Source organism: Caloenas nicobarica, chromosome 3, assembly GCF_036013445.1.
Source record: "Caloenas nicobarica isolate bCalNic1 chromosome 3, bCalNic1.hap1, whole genome shotgun sequence".
Lineage (NCBI taxonomy): Eukaryota > Metazoa > Chordata > Aves > Columbiformes > Columbidae > Caloenas > Caloenas nicobarica.
The window spans coordinates 77,016,645-77,039,187 of record NC_088247.1 but is presented as its reverse complement, the minus strand read 5'-3'; the positions used below and the strand labels follow the sequence as shown (position 1 = coordinate 77,039,187).

General features: G+C 35.0%; 1 protein-coding gene across 4 annotated transcripts in view; it reads right to left on the bottom strand.

The window, feature by feature from the left end:
* Nucleotides 1-22,543, bottom strand: part of TTC13 (tetratricopeptide repeat domain 13) — a 41,987-nt gene that overhangs the window by 7,746 nt on the left and 11,698 nt on the right. For 2 of the 4 annotated variants that reach the window (XM_065631258.1, XM_065631261.1), the window contains exons 5-18: nucleotides 21,589-21,654; nucleotides 19,937-20,029; nucleotides 18,730-18,846; nucleotides 18,028-18,138; nucleotides 15,814-15,896; nucleotides 13,217-13,358; nucleotides 11,654-11,828; nucleotides 11,083-11,239; nucleotides 9,834-9,964; nucleotides 9,360-9,492; nucleotides 8,769-8,861; nucleotides 4,493-4,576; nucleotides 2,977-3,061; nucleotides 558-667 (exon numbers count right to left, since the gene is read on the bottom strand). In XM_065631258.1, coding sequence (XP_065487330.1) covers nucleotides 558-667; nucleotides 2,977-3,061; nucleotides 4,493-4,576; nucleotides 8,769-8,861; nucleotides 9,360-9,492; nucleotides 9,834-9,964; nucleotides 11,083-11,239; nucleotides 11,654-11,828; nucleotides 13,217-13,358; nucleotides 15,814-15,896; nucleotides 18,028-18,138; nucleotides 18,730-18,846; nucleotides 19,937-20,029; nucleotides 21,589-21,654 — 1,580 coding nt within the window. The remainder of the gene's footprint in view (nucleotides 1-557; nucleotides 668-2,976; nucleotides 3,062-4,492; nucleotides 4,577-8,768; nucleotides 8,862-9,359; nucleotides 9,493-9,833; nucleotides 9,965-11,082; nucleotides 11,240-11,653; nucleotides 11,829-13,216; nucleotides 13,359-15,813; nucleotides 15,897-18,027; nucleotides 18,139-18,729; nucleotides 18,847-19,936; nucleotides 20,030-21,588; nucleotides 21,655-22,543) is intronic. The other 2 variants (XM_065631259.1, XM_065631260.1) reach the window with 2 other exon arrangements.

The window sequence follows — 22,543 nt, the reverse complement described above, 5'->3', positions numbered from 1 at the left end:
ATGAGTGGCCTAAAGCCTCCTGTTTGTAACCTCATACATTCAGGTACTATCTAAGTTGGCATTTGCAGATAGAAGGTCTGCAAACATCTCAAAAATAAACATTAAAAAAGCCAAAACTCCAAACAGAAGAGAGTCTCTTCCATTCTTAGATCACAGAAGTTTCCAGTCAGGACTTTTCAGTCACCCTAATGAACAAGGTCATACAACAAGAAATGTATGTTGTCATGGATAAAGACTGAGATTTCTGAGATTTTTCCCCTTTAGGCATTTTGTGCTCTAAGATGAATAACAAGGTCTCTCTTCACTTTTGTGCTGTATGTTAGGGAATCATCTCAACTGGGCCTACTCCGTCAATGTTATCCATATTCCCTCTTTGTTAGGGAACACAACAGGAATCAGAAGTCCTCAAATGAACACATTTTTTAGTTATTTACAAAAATGTCACTAGTGAAAAAAAAAACCTACTTTATGCAAGTAGAAATGGCATTTGAAAAAATTAATTGCTAATGCTTCATCATTACTTAATGTACGTGAACCCCTGAAAATAGCAAACGTACTTATCTCCTGTTATCGTAATTGTGAATCCATCATATTCTTTCCCTTGATCCTTGAGGCTGGGGACTTTAGTGTTCACAGTAAAACCATCTCTTGTTTTACTGTTAAACTGCTTGCAAAAGAAAAAAAGTGGTATTAGAACGAACATAGAATGCCCAGCTATTGTTTAGAAACATCTAAAATATGTGGAGCAGAAATGAAAATGGACAAACTGAGAGAACAGGACAAAGAATTAGTGTCAACTACATTATTTCATCTATCCTTTATTTCCTACTGAATGGAAATGACAAATATTGAATGAGGCATATTGACATTCAACTTTATAACTACTTAATTAAAGTGGCACTATTTAGGAGAAGCAACTGTATAAAGCAATTGTACAGATTTCTCCCAAATTGTATGTTGATAGTAATGCTTTGGCGTAACAATGTAAATGCAAAACCAGAAATTGAGAGCCTGTTTTGTGTTTACACCAAGAAGGAGGTGCATTAGTCTATGTGTGGACCCCAGAATACATCTCACAGCAGCAATTTCTTAACTGTGATCCAGTTCCAATTAATGTTTATCTTCATCAGAAGGAAAAATATCACAAAGAATTTTAAAAAGCTATATTATCTAAGTGCAATACTGTAGCCAAAGAGTTGTATAAACCAGGAAAAACTGTATTTAAGTAAAGCCAAAAGGCCAGCTTTTGACATACAACATTCCCCAGCTACCCAAATAAGAGAACGGCATCAATATTAGCAGACATTCATTTTATACAGGCACTATTAATGACTATCATGCAATAGTATTGAATGAATTACTCAGGCAATTATTTATTTTAAAATAGAACTCGTGATCCAGGATGTTTTATTTGAAGATAATCTGCATTTATTTTAAAGAAACAAATCTAAAAGTCTCTAATGAGAAACAGCATTCCACTTCAATACAATTTGGAATGGGCTACAGGAGATTCGAACCAGAGCAAAATACACAGGTTACAAAAACCAGGAAGAATATTTGCTGCCAGTTCAGACATTTATTTTGAAATAAGTCATGTATAGTCCACTATGTTTATACATTTTCATCATCCTCTTGAAACAACGTGTATTTTTAACTCCACAAAGTGCAATTTTTCTGGCCTACAATTCAAGAGTAGTCATATCAGGTGCTCCACAGGGCCCTATTTGCACATTTGCGCCAGTAGGGAACACTTAATTTTCTATCCACCCTAACATCTACTACCTCTTAGTCACAAGTTTTTGTTTAGCTTCACTTAGTATGCACTTGGCTTCATCTTTCAAGGCCAAGAGCAAGACAGTAATATAAAAAAGACCTCCGGAATTATGGGATGTTCTTTGAAGACACTTACATTAGTCATGCATACTAAAAAAAACCCATAGAAAAAAGTTTGTGCTGGAGCTGTGTAGCTTCTGTAAAAATAGCAGTAGTGCACAAGTGAGTGAGTGAGTGAGTGCTACCACCATGAGCAAATCCAGACCCGACAGTCTATTAGTAGTAGCAGCAACCTGTCTTCAGAGAGCTCTGTTCTATGGCAATCCATCAGCTCTGCTCAGCTATGGAATTGCAAATGTGGACACACCCAACAGGAAATCAATGAGTTTGTCTCTAGAATGAATGTTTCTTCCCAAATTTTATTTTATTCTTAATAAAATACCGTCAAATCTTTTAGACAAGACACTTTGTAACAGTGTTTCCCCAAACCCAAATAATCACATACTGCTCATCCTAGATTAATTTGAGGGAGTGGAAAAACAGAAGGACCTTTTACTTAAACTCAGGTCAAGCCTTATTACTTAAGAGTACAAATCATTTTGCACATCATATATCTAAAGCCTTTCTAAGAAGACCATTACCGGCAAGAAGAAAACCTGCAGGTTTCCCCACTCCTTTTCTGACAGTCTTCCAAAGCACAAGAATGTAAACCAAGATTTCATTTCAGATTAGCTATCAGTCACTAAGGGCAACTATTCCCCCACTTCCTCCTGCCAGTCCCACCACATACTGCCCTGCACCAATGAACCTCTGGTAGAAAGAGCTTCTATGTTCCTAATCCTTCAGACACACATCTTTAATTTTTTCCTCCATACTGCACAGGCATAAAGTGAGGCCATTATGGTGGATCTGACCAGAAACCCTCCCGGTAGATAAGGCTGACTTCAAAGAATTACATTCAACATTTTGTTTTACCATCATTTCTTCACCAGTTCACAGTTAGGCCAAGCCTTTCAAATATACATCACACATCTGCATTTATCAAAAGGAAGGTAATACCCTACATATGCACATTTGAAATAACTTGAGTTAGTGTTTCCAGGTATTCCTCTTAAGACAACGGTTATATTCTGAGGAACTGGATATGTCCCCGAATATGTTTTTATTGTTTTCATCACATTTTGAAGTTTCCCTTTAATTTACCTTCATTATGGGAAGAAGATCTTCTACTTTATGTACCTTTTCCAAAGCTTCTCGAACCTCTAATAGTCCTTTTGGATTATTAGCACTGGAAAAAAAAATATGGAATCATAATGGTTGAACACATGTAGCACTTCTGGAAATCCATCTAGGTTTAGCCTAATCAGCCATAGTAGAATAAATTCTTGAAAGTCATTTAATGATTTCTCTTCTGAAAATTAGTTCCTTCAATAGTTGGCCAACATGATCTCCTATTCTTCAAACAGTCATTTCCTTCTATATGAGCTCTGCTTATTTTTTTTCAGCTTCAAAACTCAACTTCAAGTTTATCTTACTTATGTGTTTGAATGAGCGCATGTGGGCAGGGGGTTGTTGATCAGGAAAGATGGAAGAAGAATGGAGGTAATGTTAGAAAGATTCTTCTCAAAATATACACATCTGTGTAGCCTTAAAGGTGTGTAAATACTACAAATGCAGGCACAGCTGGACCGTGAGGAAACCTGTTGAACTAGTGCTCTAATATTTATTAATTACTGTACCCAGATTTTAAGAACAATTAAAAAAAAATCTCACAGCACAAATTGCTCTGGTTTAAGGTCAAATGCTGTTGGCTCACTTTGAACAAATTTCCTCCCAATAGAGGACAGACTTCACAGTTACTACAGAACTTATGTATCTTCAGCAACTAGCATAGATTTTCCCAAACTTAAATATTTTCAACTGTTATAAGGATTTTCTGCACTTTAATTTTTTTATATTTAAGTAGCATAATGAGATTGAAAACCAGAACTCAAGATTTAATAAAAGTTAGCAAGTCAAAGAAAAATTAGAGGGTTTAAAGCTACAAGAGTTTCTTAAATTTTGACCTTATCAGAACAATGTTGCCACAAATGAGCCGCAGGTGGGGAAGACATTTTACTCATTAAAAAAATGATCAAAGTTTGAAATAGATGTCAACTTCAATTTTCAGATTACCTTTAGTCATATTCTTTCATTCGAGATTCTACAACTGTCTTCTGTTCCAGCAAACTGTCTACCAATTTGTCTATGTAACAGGCAGCAAAGATTCTCTGCTCCTTTAAAACCACTTGTTTCAATTAAAATTACCTTCCATGTCGTCTTCTCTCTTTTTTCCTCATTCCTACTATTTATTAATCTCACTATTCAGATAAACTGTATTCTACCAGGAAGAAACACACCATCTTCAATAAATCATATTTTTTAGAAATAATTGAAATCCAACTGATGCCAAAACCGTGGGTACGAATTCAACACCATTATTAGTTTCTAGGTATACTGTAATTTGCAACGTTTCTTCCTATTAGTTTAAGTTTCTTTGTGTGGCTATGAACAGGATTTTGCATTTCCAGTAGGAAATAAGACAATTATAGATTGTAAGAAAACTAGAACATACTAAATTAAGAAAATATCCCTCAGACTTTCTGAAATGAATATTATGTAAATTTCAAATCAGTATTACCAGGGGAATGAAGCATGGAAAAAAATATGAGTAGTTTACCCATGATAAACAAGGATCCTATCTTTAATAAACTGAAGAATTTTCTCAAAATATTCCAGGTATCGCATGTTAATGACCTGTCCCCTAAAAAGAAAAGAAAAAGTTTTTTTTTTTTAAGTCTTCTTTTTCAACCCAGCATTCCAGGGCTAAGACACAAATATTACTCATTAATATTTGACAGAATTTTATCCACAGATGCTTAGTAAATTAAAGTAAATAACTAGAAGTTTGTCTGAAATGGTGAGTTGTCCATCCCCCATTTTGAATATAAATTCCCTAGTGAACTTGCAAAAGCTCATGTATGATTAGTGTTGTTGTCCTCTCGTAAAATGTTTCATAAATATCTTCCCATTTCCAGTATGCCCATATCCAGTAAACCTTATCTATGTGATAATTATCAATTTGTATAAGGATATAATCTTAGTTATTTACACTCGTAGATATTGCAGAACTAGGAGAGAATTCTCAATCTGCACATTGATTTACTTTGAGAACCAACAGACTCCAGTTTATATATTTGCCATTATATATGCTGATCTGCTTTGACAGGCCACATACATTTTTTTCTTCACCTACACTCCTCTATATTGAAGTAATTTTACTTTGACTCCTAACAGGTACAAGTAGCAACTGTTACACTAAAACACCAAAAGGGTGTTGTTTTATCCCTTGGACCACTACAGAAAAATATATACATTACAAATTTGGTAGAAACCTGCTAGGATTACAACCACTCTGAGAGGAAATATTACATACCATTATTGCATTTGTAGGAGTCCTTCCTCTTCTCCCAGTCTACAAAACAAGATTTTATAAAGCAAACATTACCGCTCTCTGAGCAAGCAAAACCACTGTCAACCACAGGAAGGTGTGCACATCTATCTTTTTTCCCACTCCAAGTGATTTTGGCAGCTTAAGACCCTGCCTAATGTCTCACTCAACAGTCTCACATTTAGTAAGCCTAGTCTCAAAATAATGGCAGAATCAGTCTTTAAAAACTGAATGGGATTAGAACACATATATGCCTGCACATCAGAAAGGGAGGTAGAGAAAGCAGAAAGATGAAGACAAATCTATATACATAATATGCCCTTGTTGTACGTCCCATCCTTTTCCATCTGTTTTAACAAATCTCTGTACAACAAGCAGAAGTGTGTCAGTATAAGGAACTGGATTTTCCTTCAGTGGCACCTTGGAAAATACGTCTAAACCAGACATATCATTCTGTAAGGCCATCTAGAAGCAGTAGTACCAAAAAAAAAGACTTTTAGTGGGTGGTCAGAAGTGCTTTGTATTTCCACTCTTTCTCCTTATTTAATAAACACTACCACCAAGAATTCAAAAGTAGCAGTGATCCAGAGAGTGTCTTCACATTTTTATAAGCATATTGAATATATCATTAATGTTCAGCTGATCCCAAATCCTTGTTTTGCCTATGAAAACAATTTAAACTTTCAGGATCATTTTCTCTACTTCAAATGAAACTTGGTCATTTAAGCCAGAAAGGAGATAAGCCAAATTTGCACTTGTCTATAGACCCATGGAGGAGTAGTGACAGCCAATATACTTGCGCCTTGAGTACGTTAAGATCTGGAAGCCTATCAAACATTGTGAAGTGCAAGATATTTCTCATATACGTTTAACAAAAGGTCCCCACATGGACTCCAAACAAACATACAAAAAAGTGTTTGTGTTCCGACACTCTCCAAACATTTTGCCACTCTGAAAAAGAATTTTTAATTCAGCATTCACTGAATGCTAGTGCATCCATCCCAAGACTCACGTGACAGGAATTGCTGAACAATAATGGACTTTAAATGCAAAGAATTCCAAGTAAAGAAAGAGGTTAACAGATATCTAATCCAAATATTTTTGCACACGGAAATTACTGGTGTACAACTTAGGCCAAGCAAAACCTAGAGACAGTCTGAGTTCAGCATGACTAGACCTGTTACAAATACTAAAAGAACACCCAACTGCCATTGTTACACTTCTTATTTGACTGAACAGCTTATATTTTTTATCTTTAATAACCATGAAGGTTGCCATTTGTCAGCCTAAATAATGTACTGTTACACCTGGTTTTCAGGTAGCCTTGCTACAGAAAGAATTCAGCCTTAGTCATATGGTTATCAGAATAACTTTCAAATCATAGCAAATACAAAGCAATGTATGTCTTCCTGAAAAACAGTCAAAAGACTATAAACTGATCTCAATTATCAGCAAAAAGGTGTTAGCCTATTGATATTTTCAATCAGCAACCATTTTACAGTTGAGTAATGCAAGACTGAAATTATACAGATCTGTATAATCCATTAAGAGTAAATTGTCATTTTGAAATCATAATGGACTAGAACATGCTACAAAAGTAAAATAAAATATATAAATACCACTTAATATATTAGTTTATCCCTCATCTCATGTGACATAATCGGGAGGGAATCCAAAAGCAGAAACAAATCACTACAGAAAGCTGACCAATGAAAACACCTATTACTCTGGATGATCAAACAAGTACGGGTTTCCAGAATAAAAAAGGATGCAGTCACCATCCAGTACTAAAGTCCAATCAACTCCTAAGGCTGTGGTATCTAGGCTGCTTCAAATCTATTGTTCCTTCCAGAAGAAGTGCCCAACTAATAGTTTTCAGAGAACTACCTAGCTGTTAAAAAAAGTACAACCAAGATGAGTGCTGACGAGAACCCCAAAAGTCAAGGCTGAGCCAAAACCAAAAGGTTAGAATTAGATTCACCGTGTGCCTACCATTCTGAATGTTCATGAGGCTTATTTCAGATTTCTATGAAATTACCAAAATAGCTGGAACAGTAAATCATGAGTTTTGCTAGCAATCTCTGATGAGAGAAAAACAAGCGAAGTACTTCAGCCAGTGAAAAACAGAGCTGCTGACACAGAGATCCTACGCAGGGACACATTTCCCCAGATTAAATGGTCAAAGTTATTTTCAGCATGGTAATCAAGTGTTGTTATATGAATGCCTTTCTGCCAGCACTGATCACCTAGAATTTTTTACTCTCCCATTTAAAATAAAAACAAGAAGAAACAGCTGAAGTACAGAATGCATCCTTGTCTTAAAGAACAGATGGTTGTGGTTTCTGCTGTGAGATATGTGTGAGAAGAGAGAACTGCAGCAACAGCAAAGACAGACAGAGCTTGGAGCCCAACTGTGACACTTGGCTTGAGGGAAGACAGAAGCCTGAGCTTAAGACTGTTCAAGCAGCAGCACATCCTGCAAGGCAACTACTGATCTGCATTGGAGTGTAACACCACATGGTAACCACTCCCTAAAGTAACACCTGGGCTGGTGGGGTCCCTTCCCTAGAGTGCAAGACAGTGGACAAATTCTCATTAGCCTCTGCCTGTGAACACTAGAATATCACTGTTTTTCTCTGCCTGAAATAATTCCTGAGAAGGCTTCGCTTCCCTTATCTTCCTTTTTCCAGGCAGCTTCTCAAAAAAAAAGAAAAAAGATAGATATAAAAGCAGAATGACAGATGAAAAATTCAATACTTGCCATGGGAGAGGAAGGAAAAAAAGGGAAATAAGATGACATCTGGATACATATTTATTTACACAAACACACTCTGCTCCTGTGATTGACAGTGATGTTGCCACATTGAGAGTCTCACACTTCCACCACTTCATGGGAAGCAGCACTGTCATGACTCCAATACTGAGTCTTGCAGCATGGGAGAAGATGGAACGTACAACAGTGGTTGAATTTTTTAAAATGTGACCTTTGTTTGAAAGTGCAACTATTACCTTTCACAGTTTACTTATTTTATAATTTTTGCTTTACTTTGGCCTGCTTTGAAAACAACTAAAAGAACTATGCTTTTCCTCTCTATTGTAAATTGGTATTAAAGCTGAAAGAACAGCATTGTTTCAAAACTGCTGCCACTATGTTAGAGAAGCAGCATTTGCAAAAATTACAACTGCGATGACCTTTACCTTAAATGTAAAAATTAGATTATTTGGGAACTAAAACCAGCATGTAAAAATACGCATCTTCTGGATCTTGGTTAGATCTTGCTATAACTCAGTTGTACAATTAAAACTCAGGAAAAAGAAGAAATATGAGGTAGAATGAGGTGCACAAAACCCACATTCTTCATTAGAAAATACAGAATAAATATTCAAGCAAAACAATAAGCACATATACATTCAATACTGTAATCTGCTGTTTCATGAGCAGCTGGTAAGTTTTGGTACAGTCCCTTAGTGGGTGGGGGAAGGCTGTTTGGTAAAACTCTCATACCTGATTAAGTTAATGTGATTATTGAAACCTCTGCTAAGACTTCGGGCTGGCATTTGGTCCAGCCAAAGCACAGGCTGGTCAGGGTCAGCTATCCTACAAAGACAATGGATATTCATATTGGCACACATTTCACTCCATGTAATATTTCTAATCGAGCTTTGTTCACACATAATAACTTTAGGCAAAAGCCAGAATTCAGAGATGACAAAAAATAAATTTTAATTGAAATGCATGTATGACTTTCATAAGAAAAAAACTCAACTCATAATTATTTTACGTTGCTGGAGTTTGAAGCTGTTAGTTTTTGTTAGCCTATGCTGCAATGTATCCCATGGTCTTTCACAGCTTTGCCTCAACCAGAAAATGCTATTCCCAACTCTTTCCCTCTTTTAAAAGGAAGAAAAATGAGTATTTTCAGAAGCACACTCCTTGCACCTAAAGCATTCCTCTCTTTTATCAGAACACTTTATAGTATTACCGAGTAGTAGCAAGTGTCATTTTCTCCTCTGTGACACCAGCCCTTCGGTTAACTGAAGCACGAATCATTATCACAACCAACATAAGGCTTGTTCTCTCTTCTTTTACCATTACCTTCGCCACTTCACAGCAATATCAAACATATCTCTCCACTGCATCAGTCTGGTTTTCCCATTCATCCGAACTTTTGAGTTTGCCCAGGTCCGCTGCACAGCTTGCATTACTTCTAAAGTGGCCAACCCCATTGCTGGGGGTGGAGGAGGAGAAGAGAGGGACAAAAAACCAGCAGAAAGAGAAAAACAATTAGAGCCAAACACTCGCTTTTGTACAGATAGGAAAACTGAAGCAGGAAAGTGAGGTATTTACAGGAAAAGAATCGCCAACATCAATAAAATCTGGGAGATCATTATTTCCAGTTCCAAATTAGGTCAAGACACTGCTGACATAATGATTACTTTAAACTTTTAATCTGATTTGAAAGGAACAGAGCATAAAACTAATTTGCAGATAACAAAGGTGTAGCATGAAATTATCACCACTGATTTTTTTTTCCCTCCCACTCAAATTTACAGAGCATTTTCAGTATACCTCTATGTATTCTTTTATTTGGAAGAAATCCTGGTGTCTCATACTGCATCATGGAACCCAGATGATCAGCTACACATATGAGTTCTTGCACATCAGGCTTATAGCTTTCAAAATTCTGAAATAACACATCTCTTACAGAAGAGAAAAACATGCATCAGACATAACTTGGCAACAAAAGACCTTCAAGTTGTAAAATACAGATTTGTCTGATAATCAAACCCTTTGTGTGAGAAATACTTAAAACCAGTATAAAGAACACTCATTCCTCCTCCCACCTCACTGCACATACATGGTAGTTAAACTCAAAATCTCAAATGAAATCCTGGTCTTACTGAATTCAATGGAAGATATTATTACTGTCATAACCATGATTTCACCTTCAGACTTGCTCATTATAAAAGACACTAAATAAAGTTAATGTATAATATATTATCCTTCAGTGTTACACTCATCCTGAGGAACCTTAACACTAAGTAAGAAAAGAATTTGTACAAAAACTAGAAGCCTTATTCTGTAACTTCTCTTGTAATTCTGTAAAAGCTTCTGCTAAAAAGATTGATTCTACTCAATATACACAAAAGCCATAAATTTTTAACTCAGCAATTTTTTTACAAAGGTAAAGTGAATACATGAAAATGTATCTAGAAACTAGTTTACAGCAGGAGAAATTGCTATCTTTCCTTTAGCTACATATTTTGGAAGCCTACTCTAATAAATCCTCTGCTTTGTTGACTGAAATCACTCTCCTTCTAAAATACTGGTTATCTAAATTACTCTGGAGAATATTTTTATCCAGTGAAACCCAGGTGCCATTAAAAATCTATTAGGTATCTAGAAAATTACACCTACGACAAAATAAAAATTCAGCACGCAACAAGAAACTGTAATAAAGGTGCTACATAACACAACACTGAGCATCTCAAACACTTCAACTCCTTCACATTAATTGCAAAAAAAAAAAAAAAAAAGAAATAGAACAGTTAATCAATAAGGCCATAGGATATGAAACAACATTATGTGAATATTATTGATTATGTGAAGACAGAAGTGAAGAAGATCATCCTAAGTGTCATTCTTCCTCTTTTATGAGCTAAACCAACTCCAATCCTTTTGATTTTGAAAAGGATTTATGCACTCAGTGGAATTTGACGTTCATATATATTAATGCTGTTATAATGCCTTTAAGAACAGCACTTTAAAAAGCCAAACAAAAAAAAATTTGGAGTAGTCTTTAAAAAAAATTACTCACTTTATATGTGGCTGTAATCCTGGCTGTTCTTCATAATTTTCTATAAGAAAAGGAAGATTTTTGGCCCAGTGGTCCTTGAAATTTCCGGGAAGATCTATATCAATATTATACTCTGTAAGAGGGGTATCCAAATGCGCATGCAAATATCTAGAATACTCTGGAGGAAAGAAATAAAATTAAATACTGTTTGCACAGTCAGCCTACTTACGTAATTACATAAAAACAACCACCGGATTATGTTTGTCAGTTATCCAACATGACTTTAATAAGGCATTACTCTTAGATAACTTAATTTTGCTATTAGCTAATTTCCAACACAAAAATAAGGCTATTCCATCTAAGTATCACACTCTTTACCATTATACAGAAATTTATGTTTCATTTGTGGTCCTAGTTTTTAACTGTATGAACAAATAAGAATCAGTGTATATTTTGTTTTAAACAGACTCAACAGTGCTTGTGAGAATGTACGACAGTTTCTTTAAAATGGCCACAGCTACAAGCATGCTTGCACTTTTAGGGTTCTTGAAGGATTTAAGAAAATTGGAAAAAAGAAGAAATTCCAACTTACCCCGGAGGTATTTCACTTTCAGATATTCTGGGCTAGCCTTCTGACCTGGTAGTGGATCATTTAACATAACTTTAGTCTGAGCTTTTATGCCTTCATAGAACTGTCCCATTGCAACGTGACTGAGACCTTTCATGTACTGGCACACTTCATTGTATGGTTCTAGCTGTAGACATCTCTAGGAGATTAAAGGAACAAAGCACCCATAAACCAAGAGATAAAATTAGTATCTTCAAATAAACAAATCTGTTTGTTCAGAAGACTCTCATGAAAATATTTACTGATTATTAAGATCTACTTCCATCACAATTTTCTTTCAAATGATGCTGAGCACTTCAATGGCTAGCGAATGTAAAAAAAAATACATGTTTTCAGCTTCATTAAAAAAGGAAAGGAACTGTGAGTTCAAATATACTTTCAATCACACTTTAATTGTTATGAAAATAGATCATGTTTGTTCTAATGATATTAGCACTACAGAAGTTTCAACACTAGTTGAATGAAGTTAGACAAAACACACTCCTGACAATATTAGTAACAAGTCATTTTTGGCTAGTTCAACACATACCATACCATTTCTTCCATGCATATCTTCGCTAGTTTGTACATTAGTACACTTCATTACGTTGGTCAAATATTTACTCTATGTTAAACACAAAGCAAATTCATATTTATTCAAACTTAATGCTCTGATTCTTCTAGCAATTGCATGCCTTTAGAAGAGCATCTCCATCTTAAAAGTTGAAATATCTTTCCAATTACACCAGTATCTATAAATTGTGCTCTAGAAGGTGAATACGTAATAATGCACATGAAGTGTTCTCCTTGAGACAAACATTCATTCAGAAAGGGATGCAATAACTTCCACATCGTATTTCATTCATTATTTTAAGGATATGGATATATAATTAACTTATGTCTCTATTGTTCTGTCTGAAAAAACGAGGCCATTATTTAATGCCAATGGAGAGAGGTAAGATTTTGTTTACCTGTGGAAACACACACATTTTTACAGGGCAAATGAATCACAACAAATTCTGGGTTTTTCAAAACAAATAAAATACCTCAGAAAAATTATACAAATATTGGAACTTTGTAGGCTTATTTTAACCTTTAAAGTTACAAAGCAGACTACATTCCCTCTTCTGTCAAGTATGAAAAGAAACCTTATGTTTCAACCCAAACAAAAATATTATCAAGAACACAACTACCAGTTTAACCAAAAGAAAAAAACCCAAAACCACACAAACAAAAACCCACACCAAAACAAAAAAACCCACTACACACCAAAAACCAGATCAAACATTTCAACAAAAGCTTGGTTTTAGAAATTAATAAAACCAGTAGAGGATGTATCTTTGTTTTAGCAAAATTCTATTTTTAATTAAAAACCGTAAGGTTTTATACCTATTGTTAAGACAGACTTCACAAAAAACCAACTTTAGTTCAAATCAACATACACATTTGCAATTAAAAACTTCAATGCTTGTCCATTTCATTGCACTTGTTGAATACTAGTCCTTGTTAAAACATTTTAAGTTTGTATTTACTTAGGACCTTGCTTACCTTAAAATTCTTAAGTGCTTCATCTAAGCTACCATGATGATAAAGCATCATTCCTTTAAGCTGTAATGTCTGAACATGATTTTGATTCAGCAGCAAAGCCTTCTGGAAGTTCTCTGTAGCAGCATCGAAGTTGCCAAGTTCTCTAGTCGATTCCATAAAGCGGAAAGTGAAAAATATAGACACTTAAATTATTTGTTTAAAAGTTGCTTTAATGCATCCAAAGGGTATGTCATTACAGACCACCACAGTACTAATGGAAATTTTCTTTAACAAAAGCAGTAATTTTGCAACTGTTCTTCAGTGGTAAGAACAGAACAGCTGCACAGAGTTTGTTCACTCCCAGAAATGTGTACTCTGAAACACAACCCCACAAGACCACAAATCTTCACAATTCTCAGCGGACATAAACCATAAAAACACATAACCTGTGGTATTTCTTCAGAAACAAAAAGCAACAAAACGTCCACAGAAAGCGTTCTTGGAAAACATTATCTATGGCAGACCTTTTAAACTATTAAATATAAACGCATTTTAAAAAACTCACTAACTATTTAAATGCTGAATAAGAAGAAAGCATCTGGTGTTCGAAAGCCGAAACTAAATAAAAATGTATTGACTGGAATTACTCCCATCTGCAGAACAACTTTTAGTTTCTCTGTGGCTATTTTTACTATCATGAAAAAAATGAAAATAGTATTAGTACACAACTTAATTTTTCTTCAATTTTTTTTTTTTTTTACCCCAAATACAGATTATTTTTTTAAGTTTAAGATCATGAAATTCTTCCCACATCAAATTAGATTAAATTAATCCAAACAGGAGCAACGCAAAATAAACAAGATTTAGTAGTTTTAAACACATTTGCCAAAAAGAATTTTTAGACAGAACAGTGATTAACCAGAGTGCTCCAGTTTCAAAGAAATGCAGTCACCAGATTTGAAGCAGGAATTAATAGGTAAAATGCTATAATTCATGTTGTAAAGAAGGATAAATCAGACTCAGAACTGTATACTTCCACAATAAAAATAATTCTTTTAAAGGTATTTTTAAGCACTGTATTTGAAACTTATTTGATGCAGAAGAAAGTATGAACTTGAAACACAAGATTTTAGAAAGAAAGAAGAATTTGACAGCTGAAGTTAACAGTGCCCTGGAGAAATGAGATTACTATTTCTGCCTGTTTTAAGACCTGACTGTTCATGGGAAAGTAAATCAGACTTTTCATAGTTGGTCACTAGTTATGGTGTCCTCAGTTATTAAACAAAATACTGTTCAGCTTCTGGCCTTCTCTAACTGATGAGCATTTAGAAGACTCTACAGTAATTGTGCTTTGTACAAAGGGTGGAACAGCTGATGAACTAGAGAGTTAGTCCCATATCCAAATACAAATTTAAAAAGTTAAAGCATTTATTGGAAATGTAAGAAGGCAACTGCTCTTCTTCCAGTCTAAATTACTGTTATTTAACACTTCAAATGAACTTATACACCACAATAAGAAGTACCACAGAAAAACTCATGAGGAAGTGATTCTACAATGAGTTCAGAATTTAGATACTGTGGTAAATAAGGTCAAAGTCCACAAAGGAAAAAACAATAACAACAAAATTGACACTGCCTTCAGTGAATACTGCATGTTCTGTAAGCTGAAGGAAGCATAAAGCCTGAAGAAAAACAGCACATGATCATGTAATGCTTGCCCACCAGCCCTACCTGACTTAACCCTTGTTACACAAAAGCCTTTTATGTTGCAGCAGCATCTATGCTCTAGATCAGTGCTTTCCAAAAATAAAAATGTAAAACAGGAAATAAAAAGCTGTCAAGACACAGCAGGTTGGGAAAACAACTACAACAGGCAGAGATATTCAGTTGCTGACTATTTTATGTTTCTTGTTATAGACAAGCTATATGTACTTTTCTCCTTAGTAATTATCTGCAGATCACCTTTAAAGTAAAACATTTTATTCAACTATAAATTAAATTATTTTATCTTTAATGTAAATTAAAAAGCGAAAAAAGTGACTAGTTACCTTACTAAATAGAGACTGCTGGGGTTTTGTTTGTTTGTTTTAATTATTTGATTAATAGGTAAGAAACTACATGTCTCTATTAAAAATATCCTAAACAGGAAATTAGCTAAATTGTCAGAACTGTAAATCTCTTTGTTGAGAGATAAATTGATACATGGTCCAGCAGTTCTATAAAATGATATGCACTATACAATGAGTTTTTCATAAATTTTAAGTGGCACAATAGTCTCAGATGACAACTAATGAGCATATTAATCAGCAGTTTATACTAAACATTTCCATCATTTAAAAAACATTTAGCATGCCTAAAACACATCTTACTGAACCTCATCAATTACCTAACCTTTGTGCCTGGGAGACTCAAAGAGCTACTGGAGACTGCACTAAAAATACAAAGCAAATCTAGAAATTATTTATATCAAATATATCCTGCCCGAGCCATACTGGCTGTAGGAGCTACCAAATCCACATAAGATTCAGCACAGTTTTGTAACAAATGTATAAAAGTGCATTTTAAAGAACACAATCAGATATACAACAGACTCTAAAACTATTTCTGAATGCAATTACCTGTAGGCTTGTCCCAGACTTTTATATGCATCTATGAAGTCTGCTTTCTGCTTCAGAGCTTCTTTGAATGATTCAATGGCTTCCTACAGAAACGCACAAACAGAAAAATTTGTCACTTACTGCATTAAATTTAATTTTAGTATCCTCAGTAGTTACTAGCCATGGATGTGCAGTTATTCACCAAAACCTTTCGAAGGAACAAATAAGGTATGAATTTATTACAAAATCTACAGAGTTATAATAATCATATAAAAAATGAAATATTGCAACATTCTTTACAGTAATGACAGATTTCACATATTAGACAAAGGAATTCCAGCTATGGGAATGAGTGATTCTTTTAGCATTTTAATAGAATTCAGAGATGAAATCCCTTCAGAGTTTGCTTTCTAAGCTCAGTCTGGTCCCTAAGGAAAAGCAGTCTCTCCTTACAGTCTTCCCTCTTCATTCGTAATACACCTTAGTTTTTGCAGTCCAAAAGACTCCTTCAAATCTGTGCTCTGCCTTTCTTTGTTTTATTGTGTTCTGTGTTAGTTGCACAGTTAACAAACACTCTCTTGAGGGATTATGGAGTAAGGGATCATCTTCACACAATAGTATGTACTGCTGCTACTGTAAGGAATACAATGCAATAAAAAAAATAGCTAAAAATAATTACATGCATACATTCAAACAAATCATCCTCTTCAAAGGATTTGATGAAGAACTCAGGTTTGGACTGGCTGAATAAATTGGCAAACAAAGTACTAAGACTTGGAACTAAGGATGGAATAATCAACTACTTTATATCTGGAAGCAATGCCTGAAAAGTATCTTGAACTCTATAGTGCATGAAACTAAACACTGTAAGGCAAGAATCATTAGTATCATCAGTCAATTTAGATATTGTTATTCAGAAAAACTATCAAACATATTCTGAGCACTACAACGTTCACAAAAATACGTATTGAACAACAACAACAACAAAATCTCTCCAAACCTGAACATTAGAAAGGGAAGAAACTTTCTTTGGGAAAAATAATTTGGGGGGAAGGAGGTGGAGATGCAGAAGTGTGATGATCTGCTGTCAGAAGAAAGCAAGCGTTGCAAATTGAGACATTATTTATCCTTGTCAGTTATATTTCCACCATCACTTTCTGCTGCCTACACCAAAAACCAGTAATTCAATCAGACTATTATTTGCAAGTAAGTCATTTGACTGCAATAAGATACAGACAGTAAGTTCAATGACAGCCAGAAGTTCTCATGGCATACACTAGAGCGCCAAAAAAACCTCACCAGCTTGGGTACTATGAAAATGGAGAAGTAGCCTGTTTAATAAAATAAGAAAAAAAAAAAGTACAGTGATTGCCTATGAAAGATACTGGGCTGAAACTCAGGACTCCTGGGTTATCTCCAGGTTCTATCAGGATTTCTTCATACAACTCATAATGAATCCCAAGCTGTTAGCAGAGGCTGAAAGAAGGCTTTGACTCTGCCGGATCTTAGGAATCACATAGTTGCATCCTCACTTTTCAAACTGAGGATTTCAGATAACTTGTCTAATTATTCCCCCCTCAAAAAAACCTGCAGCAGTATCTCTAAATACTTTACAAGCAAGAAACAGGTGCAATAATACTACATCTAAAACATAGAAAAGTTTTGAGTCAGAAAATGGTGAAACATTAAAAAAAGCATAGGAAGAACTTACTTCCCTGCTGGTTTTAGAATCTGAGAGAGCAACAATGTTCGAACATTTCAGAATCAACATATAACTGAAATAGACAAGCACAGATGCAGGGCTCTCTATCAGCAGTTTCCTTGATTACCTTCTAGCTCATTCAGGGAGGAATTTCAAATTATTTTCCTCTTCATCCCTTTCCCCTTCACAAAAGCTAGGGAGTCTCCATTTCATGTAAAGAAATTTTGAATATAACCATACAGATATTAACAAACGTGCCAAATACAAACATCTTTTAAAGAACTCCATAAACATGTCAGTTATCACTGATTTACCAAAATCTAGCAAGACCAGCAGTATTTACATGTCATACCATGAAGTATTAGTCAGCAATGGTATCTTTTCATTTTGCTTGCACTCTTTTGCCTTAAAAATTCTTCCTTATGCGAGAGAAAATACGTGTATCAACACCTATGATATTTCTACTATTTTATAGAAGTAACTTCAAATAGAGGGCATTGTTCTGCATGAACTATTATTTAACACAGCTTTACCTTCAAAAGTCCTCTGTGAAAGAAGGTTAAGCCTTTATAAAGCATAGCTATAGGCTGATTTTTCTTCAGTTCCAATGAGTGCTGAAAATCTTCATGGGCTGTTGCATAATCCTGTGATAAAGCAGATTTTAGATGACAGAGGAAATAACATAAATACAGAGGAATACACACTTTTATTTTCATAAAAGTAAACTACAGAATTTTGTTGAATTATATGAAGTCAATCTCGGCGCTAAGCAGCCACGATTGTCAACTGCCACCCAGAATACCAAAGAATAAGGAATGCACAATATACTTCCACATTTTACAGTAAGCGCCAGACAAATGTAGGAAAGTAAGGGGAAAAAAAATACCTGGAAACAAATAGAGTGAAAACAGAAGAATAAAGTGATAAATCAGCTATTTAGTATTCACACAATCTTTGAAGGTAAAGTTGCTTGTTTTATATTAAAGTATAAGAACAACACACACAGACTACATAGCAAAATAGGATGTTTGCCTTTTTGTGAGAAAGTCAACTGCAGGAAAATCAGGCCTATGTTGTTATTTTGTTTGGGGGGTTTTTTTGTTTGTTTGGGTTTTTGTTGTTAAATTTAAATAGGAAAGAAGCTCTTGAACGAAAGTAACAACTGGCATAAACAACAATGTAATCAACAACATCCACACACCCCAAACCAAACAGAATACCCCAAATCCACTAACCTCAGATATGAAGTAAAGGGTACCTCTGTGTCTGTAGAGTCGTGCTGATGGTTGTAGCTGAATAGCTTTGGTGAGATCAGATAATGCTTCACTGATTCGTCCTAGTGGGGACAATATCTAAGAGTATAAAACAAAAACATGGTTTGGAGCAAACAGGTTCAATAGGTTTGTTTTACAAATATGAAGGCTATTATTTCTCATGTTCAGCTGTAAGAGAGTAACTGTATTTGCTAGAATAGGCTGTAAAGTTCTACTACAAATTTCAGTACTTATTGCTTTTAAATCCCTATCAAGGAAAATCTGAAGGCATTTTTATCCAAATAATATCAGTGGATATGAACATCACAAATAACATTTGCAGAAACCCAATATTCCAAATAAAAACAAGTCAGACAAATCAGAATACTCTATTTCAAGTTATTTCAACACATTCAACTGAAAATGTAACTGAAGTATTCTCATAAGCCTTTTTGACAAAATACTCCCCCAATGGAAAATGGGTTATTTTCCAATTATTTGAATGCCTTTCACATTTTTAGATCAGGACAATTAACAAATCATTAAAAACATGAAAATTGTGAATTACAGTATCATACTATGGCAGCTATAATTATACAGTACGCTGACTTTAATAAATATTTATGCTTTTGTTTTGTTTACAAAGCTGCTTCTTGAAATCCATTTTCTGTAACTTAATTAGCAAACAAAACACAATTTTCAAAATGAAAATTATCTGTGTATCTGAATGATATCTAACTTATATGCATGAATATAAAACTAAAATATTTGATTAAAAACTCATTCTTCACAAGTCTGGCATTTTACCAACTAGTCCTAACAATACATTTACTCAAGTGGCACTAAGTGCAGACAGGTTCAAGTGATATTTTGATTCATTTAATTAAAAACAAACAAAAAAACCAACCACAACACACATCATCTTGCTATATAGTATCTCAAAAACCAAACACTGAGACATAATATATGCTATTCTATTGGCAACAGTAACTCCGTATGGTGTATGTCTTATTTTAAAAATAAATATTCTACAAATTACACTGTTTGAGAGCAAATATGTGTGTTTTAAAAGAAAGGAGGAATGTTCTCAGAAAAGAGGTTTATTCATTAAATCAGTGAAGAAATACTTGAAAACACTGTATAATTGCAAATTCTCCAAAAATCTGAAGAGAGAGAAAAAAATGCTCACTTCTGCTCGCTGCTCAAATACTTCAGGATGATCTGGTTCTAGACTAATCACCCTACTGAGCTCAAACAGAGCAAGTTCAGCATTTTTCATATCCTGAAAAGGAGAAAAATAAAAAAGGTAAATAACTGTGCATACTTAGAGTAATATACTCTGAAGACTGAAAGAAAACCAGATTGGCTACATTTCAAAAACTAGCATAAAGTGCTAGTGAAATAGCCCTTCACACCTTTACTAATAATATTAAGCAGCAGTATTCTACAAATAGCTGAAAAAATTCCCACTTATCTGTTATAAACAAGAAAAATAAATTTTACTTGTACACATCATCTTTGTGCTGTATCTCTAAAAATGTATTAATATAAATCTGTGAATAAACATTAGGTTTGTGGTTCCACAGCTACTTTTACTGGCAGCAAAGCTGGCTAAAGCTCTCCCGTGACCTCCAATTCACACATACTCTCGCCCACTAGTGTTTTCGTCAGTACCGTCTGTAACTTAAGCCAAGTATTAATAGTATTGGTGAATGGTTTGATGCCATCAGCATCTTGCCTATCTAAATCTTTATAATGTTCTCAATAAATTGTAGGATCGAAGCAGTTACCTAATTGAAAAAAAAAAATCCAAACTGATTAAATAACAAGTTCTGTATTAGATTTCATTGATCTTTTTCAAGACAAAGAAGTTTTACATGTGATTAACATCATCTGTGTGTCTTGAAAGTGCCACTCATGGAAACTTTTATGAAGTGAAGCTGTCTCAAGATCCAGACAAACTGAGAAAAACTCATACTGGTGTTAAACACATAGGGGAAAGAGGGTGGACATTTTGAGAGATGGCGTTTGTCTTCCCAAGTAACTGTTATCTGTGAAGGAGCCTGGCTGACCTGGAGATGGCTGAACACCTGCCTGCCCATGGGAAGTAGTGAATGAATTTGTGTTTTGCTTTGCTTGTGTGCTCGACTTTTACTTCATTTATCAAACTGTCTTTACCTCAACCCACGAGTTTTCTCACTTTTACTCTTCCGATTCTCTCCCCCATCCGACTGCTGGAGGAAGGAAGTGAATGGCTGTGTGGGGCTTAGTTGCTGGCTGCGGTTAAACCACACCACAATTGTTTTTTTAACAAATTGAAGGTGGCATACATATCAAGAGGCATAAGCAACCAAGAAGCAATATAAAGCCTACTAGACTGCAAGAGTTGACAGTGTTTCCAAGTCACAATAAAAGACTTTTCCAAATACGGACTAGATGTGGAGACAAATTCAATGGGACTTCATAAACCTGCTCCTCAGAGCCAAAGTACTGCCTGTTATCTAATGCGGTAACTCTTAAGTGCCTGTGGCTCCCAGCCTTACTATTCACCACTCACAACTGTACCTATATTCTCCTTAGGCACCCTCACTTCATGGTGCTTTACTCCCACAGTCCCACAAAGCAAATGTACCCATGGCTTGAGCAGTATGATCCCCTAGATCCCTCTAGATTATGGAGCACCTACCCAGGGATGGACACATCATTATAGTAGGACAGCACAAAGCCTTTGGGATGTACCCATCAAGCTCTAATTAGTCTAGCTCCTCCTGTTACAGGCCTTCTAATAGATTGGATTCAAATAAGTCAGTCAGATATTAATTTAGATAATTATCTACTCACATGTAGTCCTTTTTTTCCATATGCTATCCCTCGTCCATAAATTGCACTAACCAGCTCTGGTTCTTCCTGTTAAGATTAAAAATTAACACAATAATCAGTTATGTTTGCTTTTTTATTTTTTATAAAAGATATATTTATTCAACATGTATTTCATTCTTGTAGATCCTAAGTAGTAAGCAATGAACAATTATAGTTGTCAGAAAAATTAATTGATTATATTACATTCCATACTTCCATATGCTCACAACTTCCAATTCAATATCCTTGAATTGTTCCAGAGTATTTGTCTGGAAAATGAGCTAAAGTGCAGTTACAGTGGCAGTGACCACCTATCAGAAGCTATGTACACATTAGTATAGTTTGTTGTCCAGACTTAATTACTTGCAACCTTATTGGTAATCACATGACTTCTTTTGTCTAATGTCACTGAAGCGATAATAAGACATAATTCAGCCATTCAAAGCTTGTTTTGTTTGCAATTTAAATTTAGGATTTAAAGTTAAGCAAGAAATCGTGACATTCTGATGAAATTTGTATTCAGGCAGCAACTACAACTAGAGGCATTCTGCCAAAAAAATTACGCAAAATTCAAACAAACCTTCCTTAGGTTAGATTTAATTCCCCGGCTTTCCAACTTGGGCACTTAAGGGGATGCATCTTACAAAGTGAATATACTTCTTGTTCAGTGTTATTTACTCCAGACAAGGTTTCCCATCCAAATTTGAAGAACAACAACAGTGAAATTGATTTTCTTGGCACAACACCTGTGCAGTCAGTTTCCCTGAAAACCAGTCAGGAATCAGGCATTTTCACACCTGCAACCAACACAGCTGTGCTACAGAAGTTTGTAGCATAAACTCGCTCTCATTTAACTGGGACAACTGCCAAGAAACAAATTCTTTCATTGACAAAACAACAGAAAGGTGGCACAACAATGCTGGCAGCTTGCCAGACC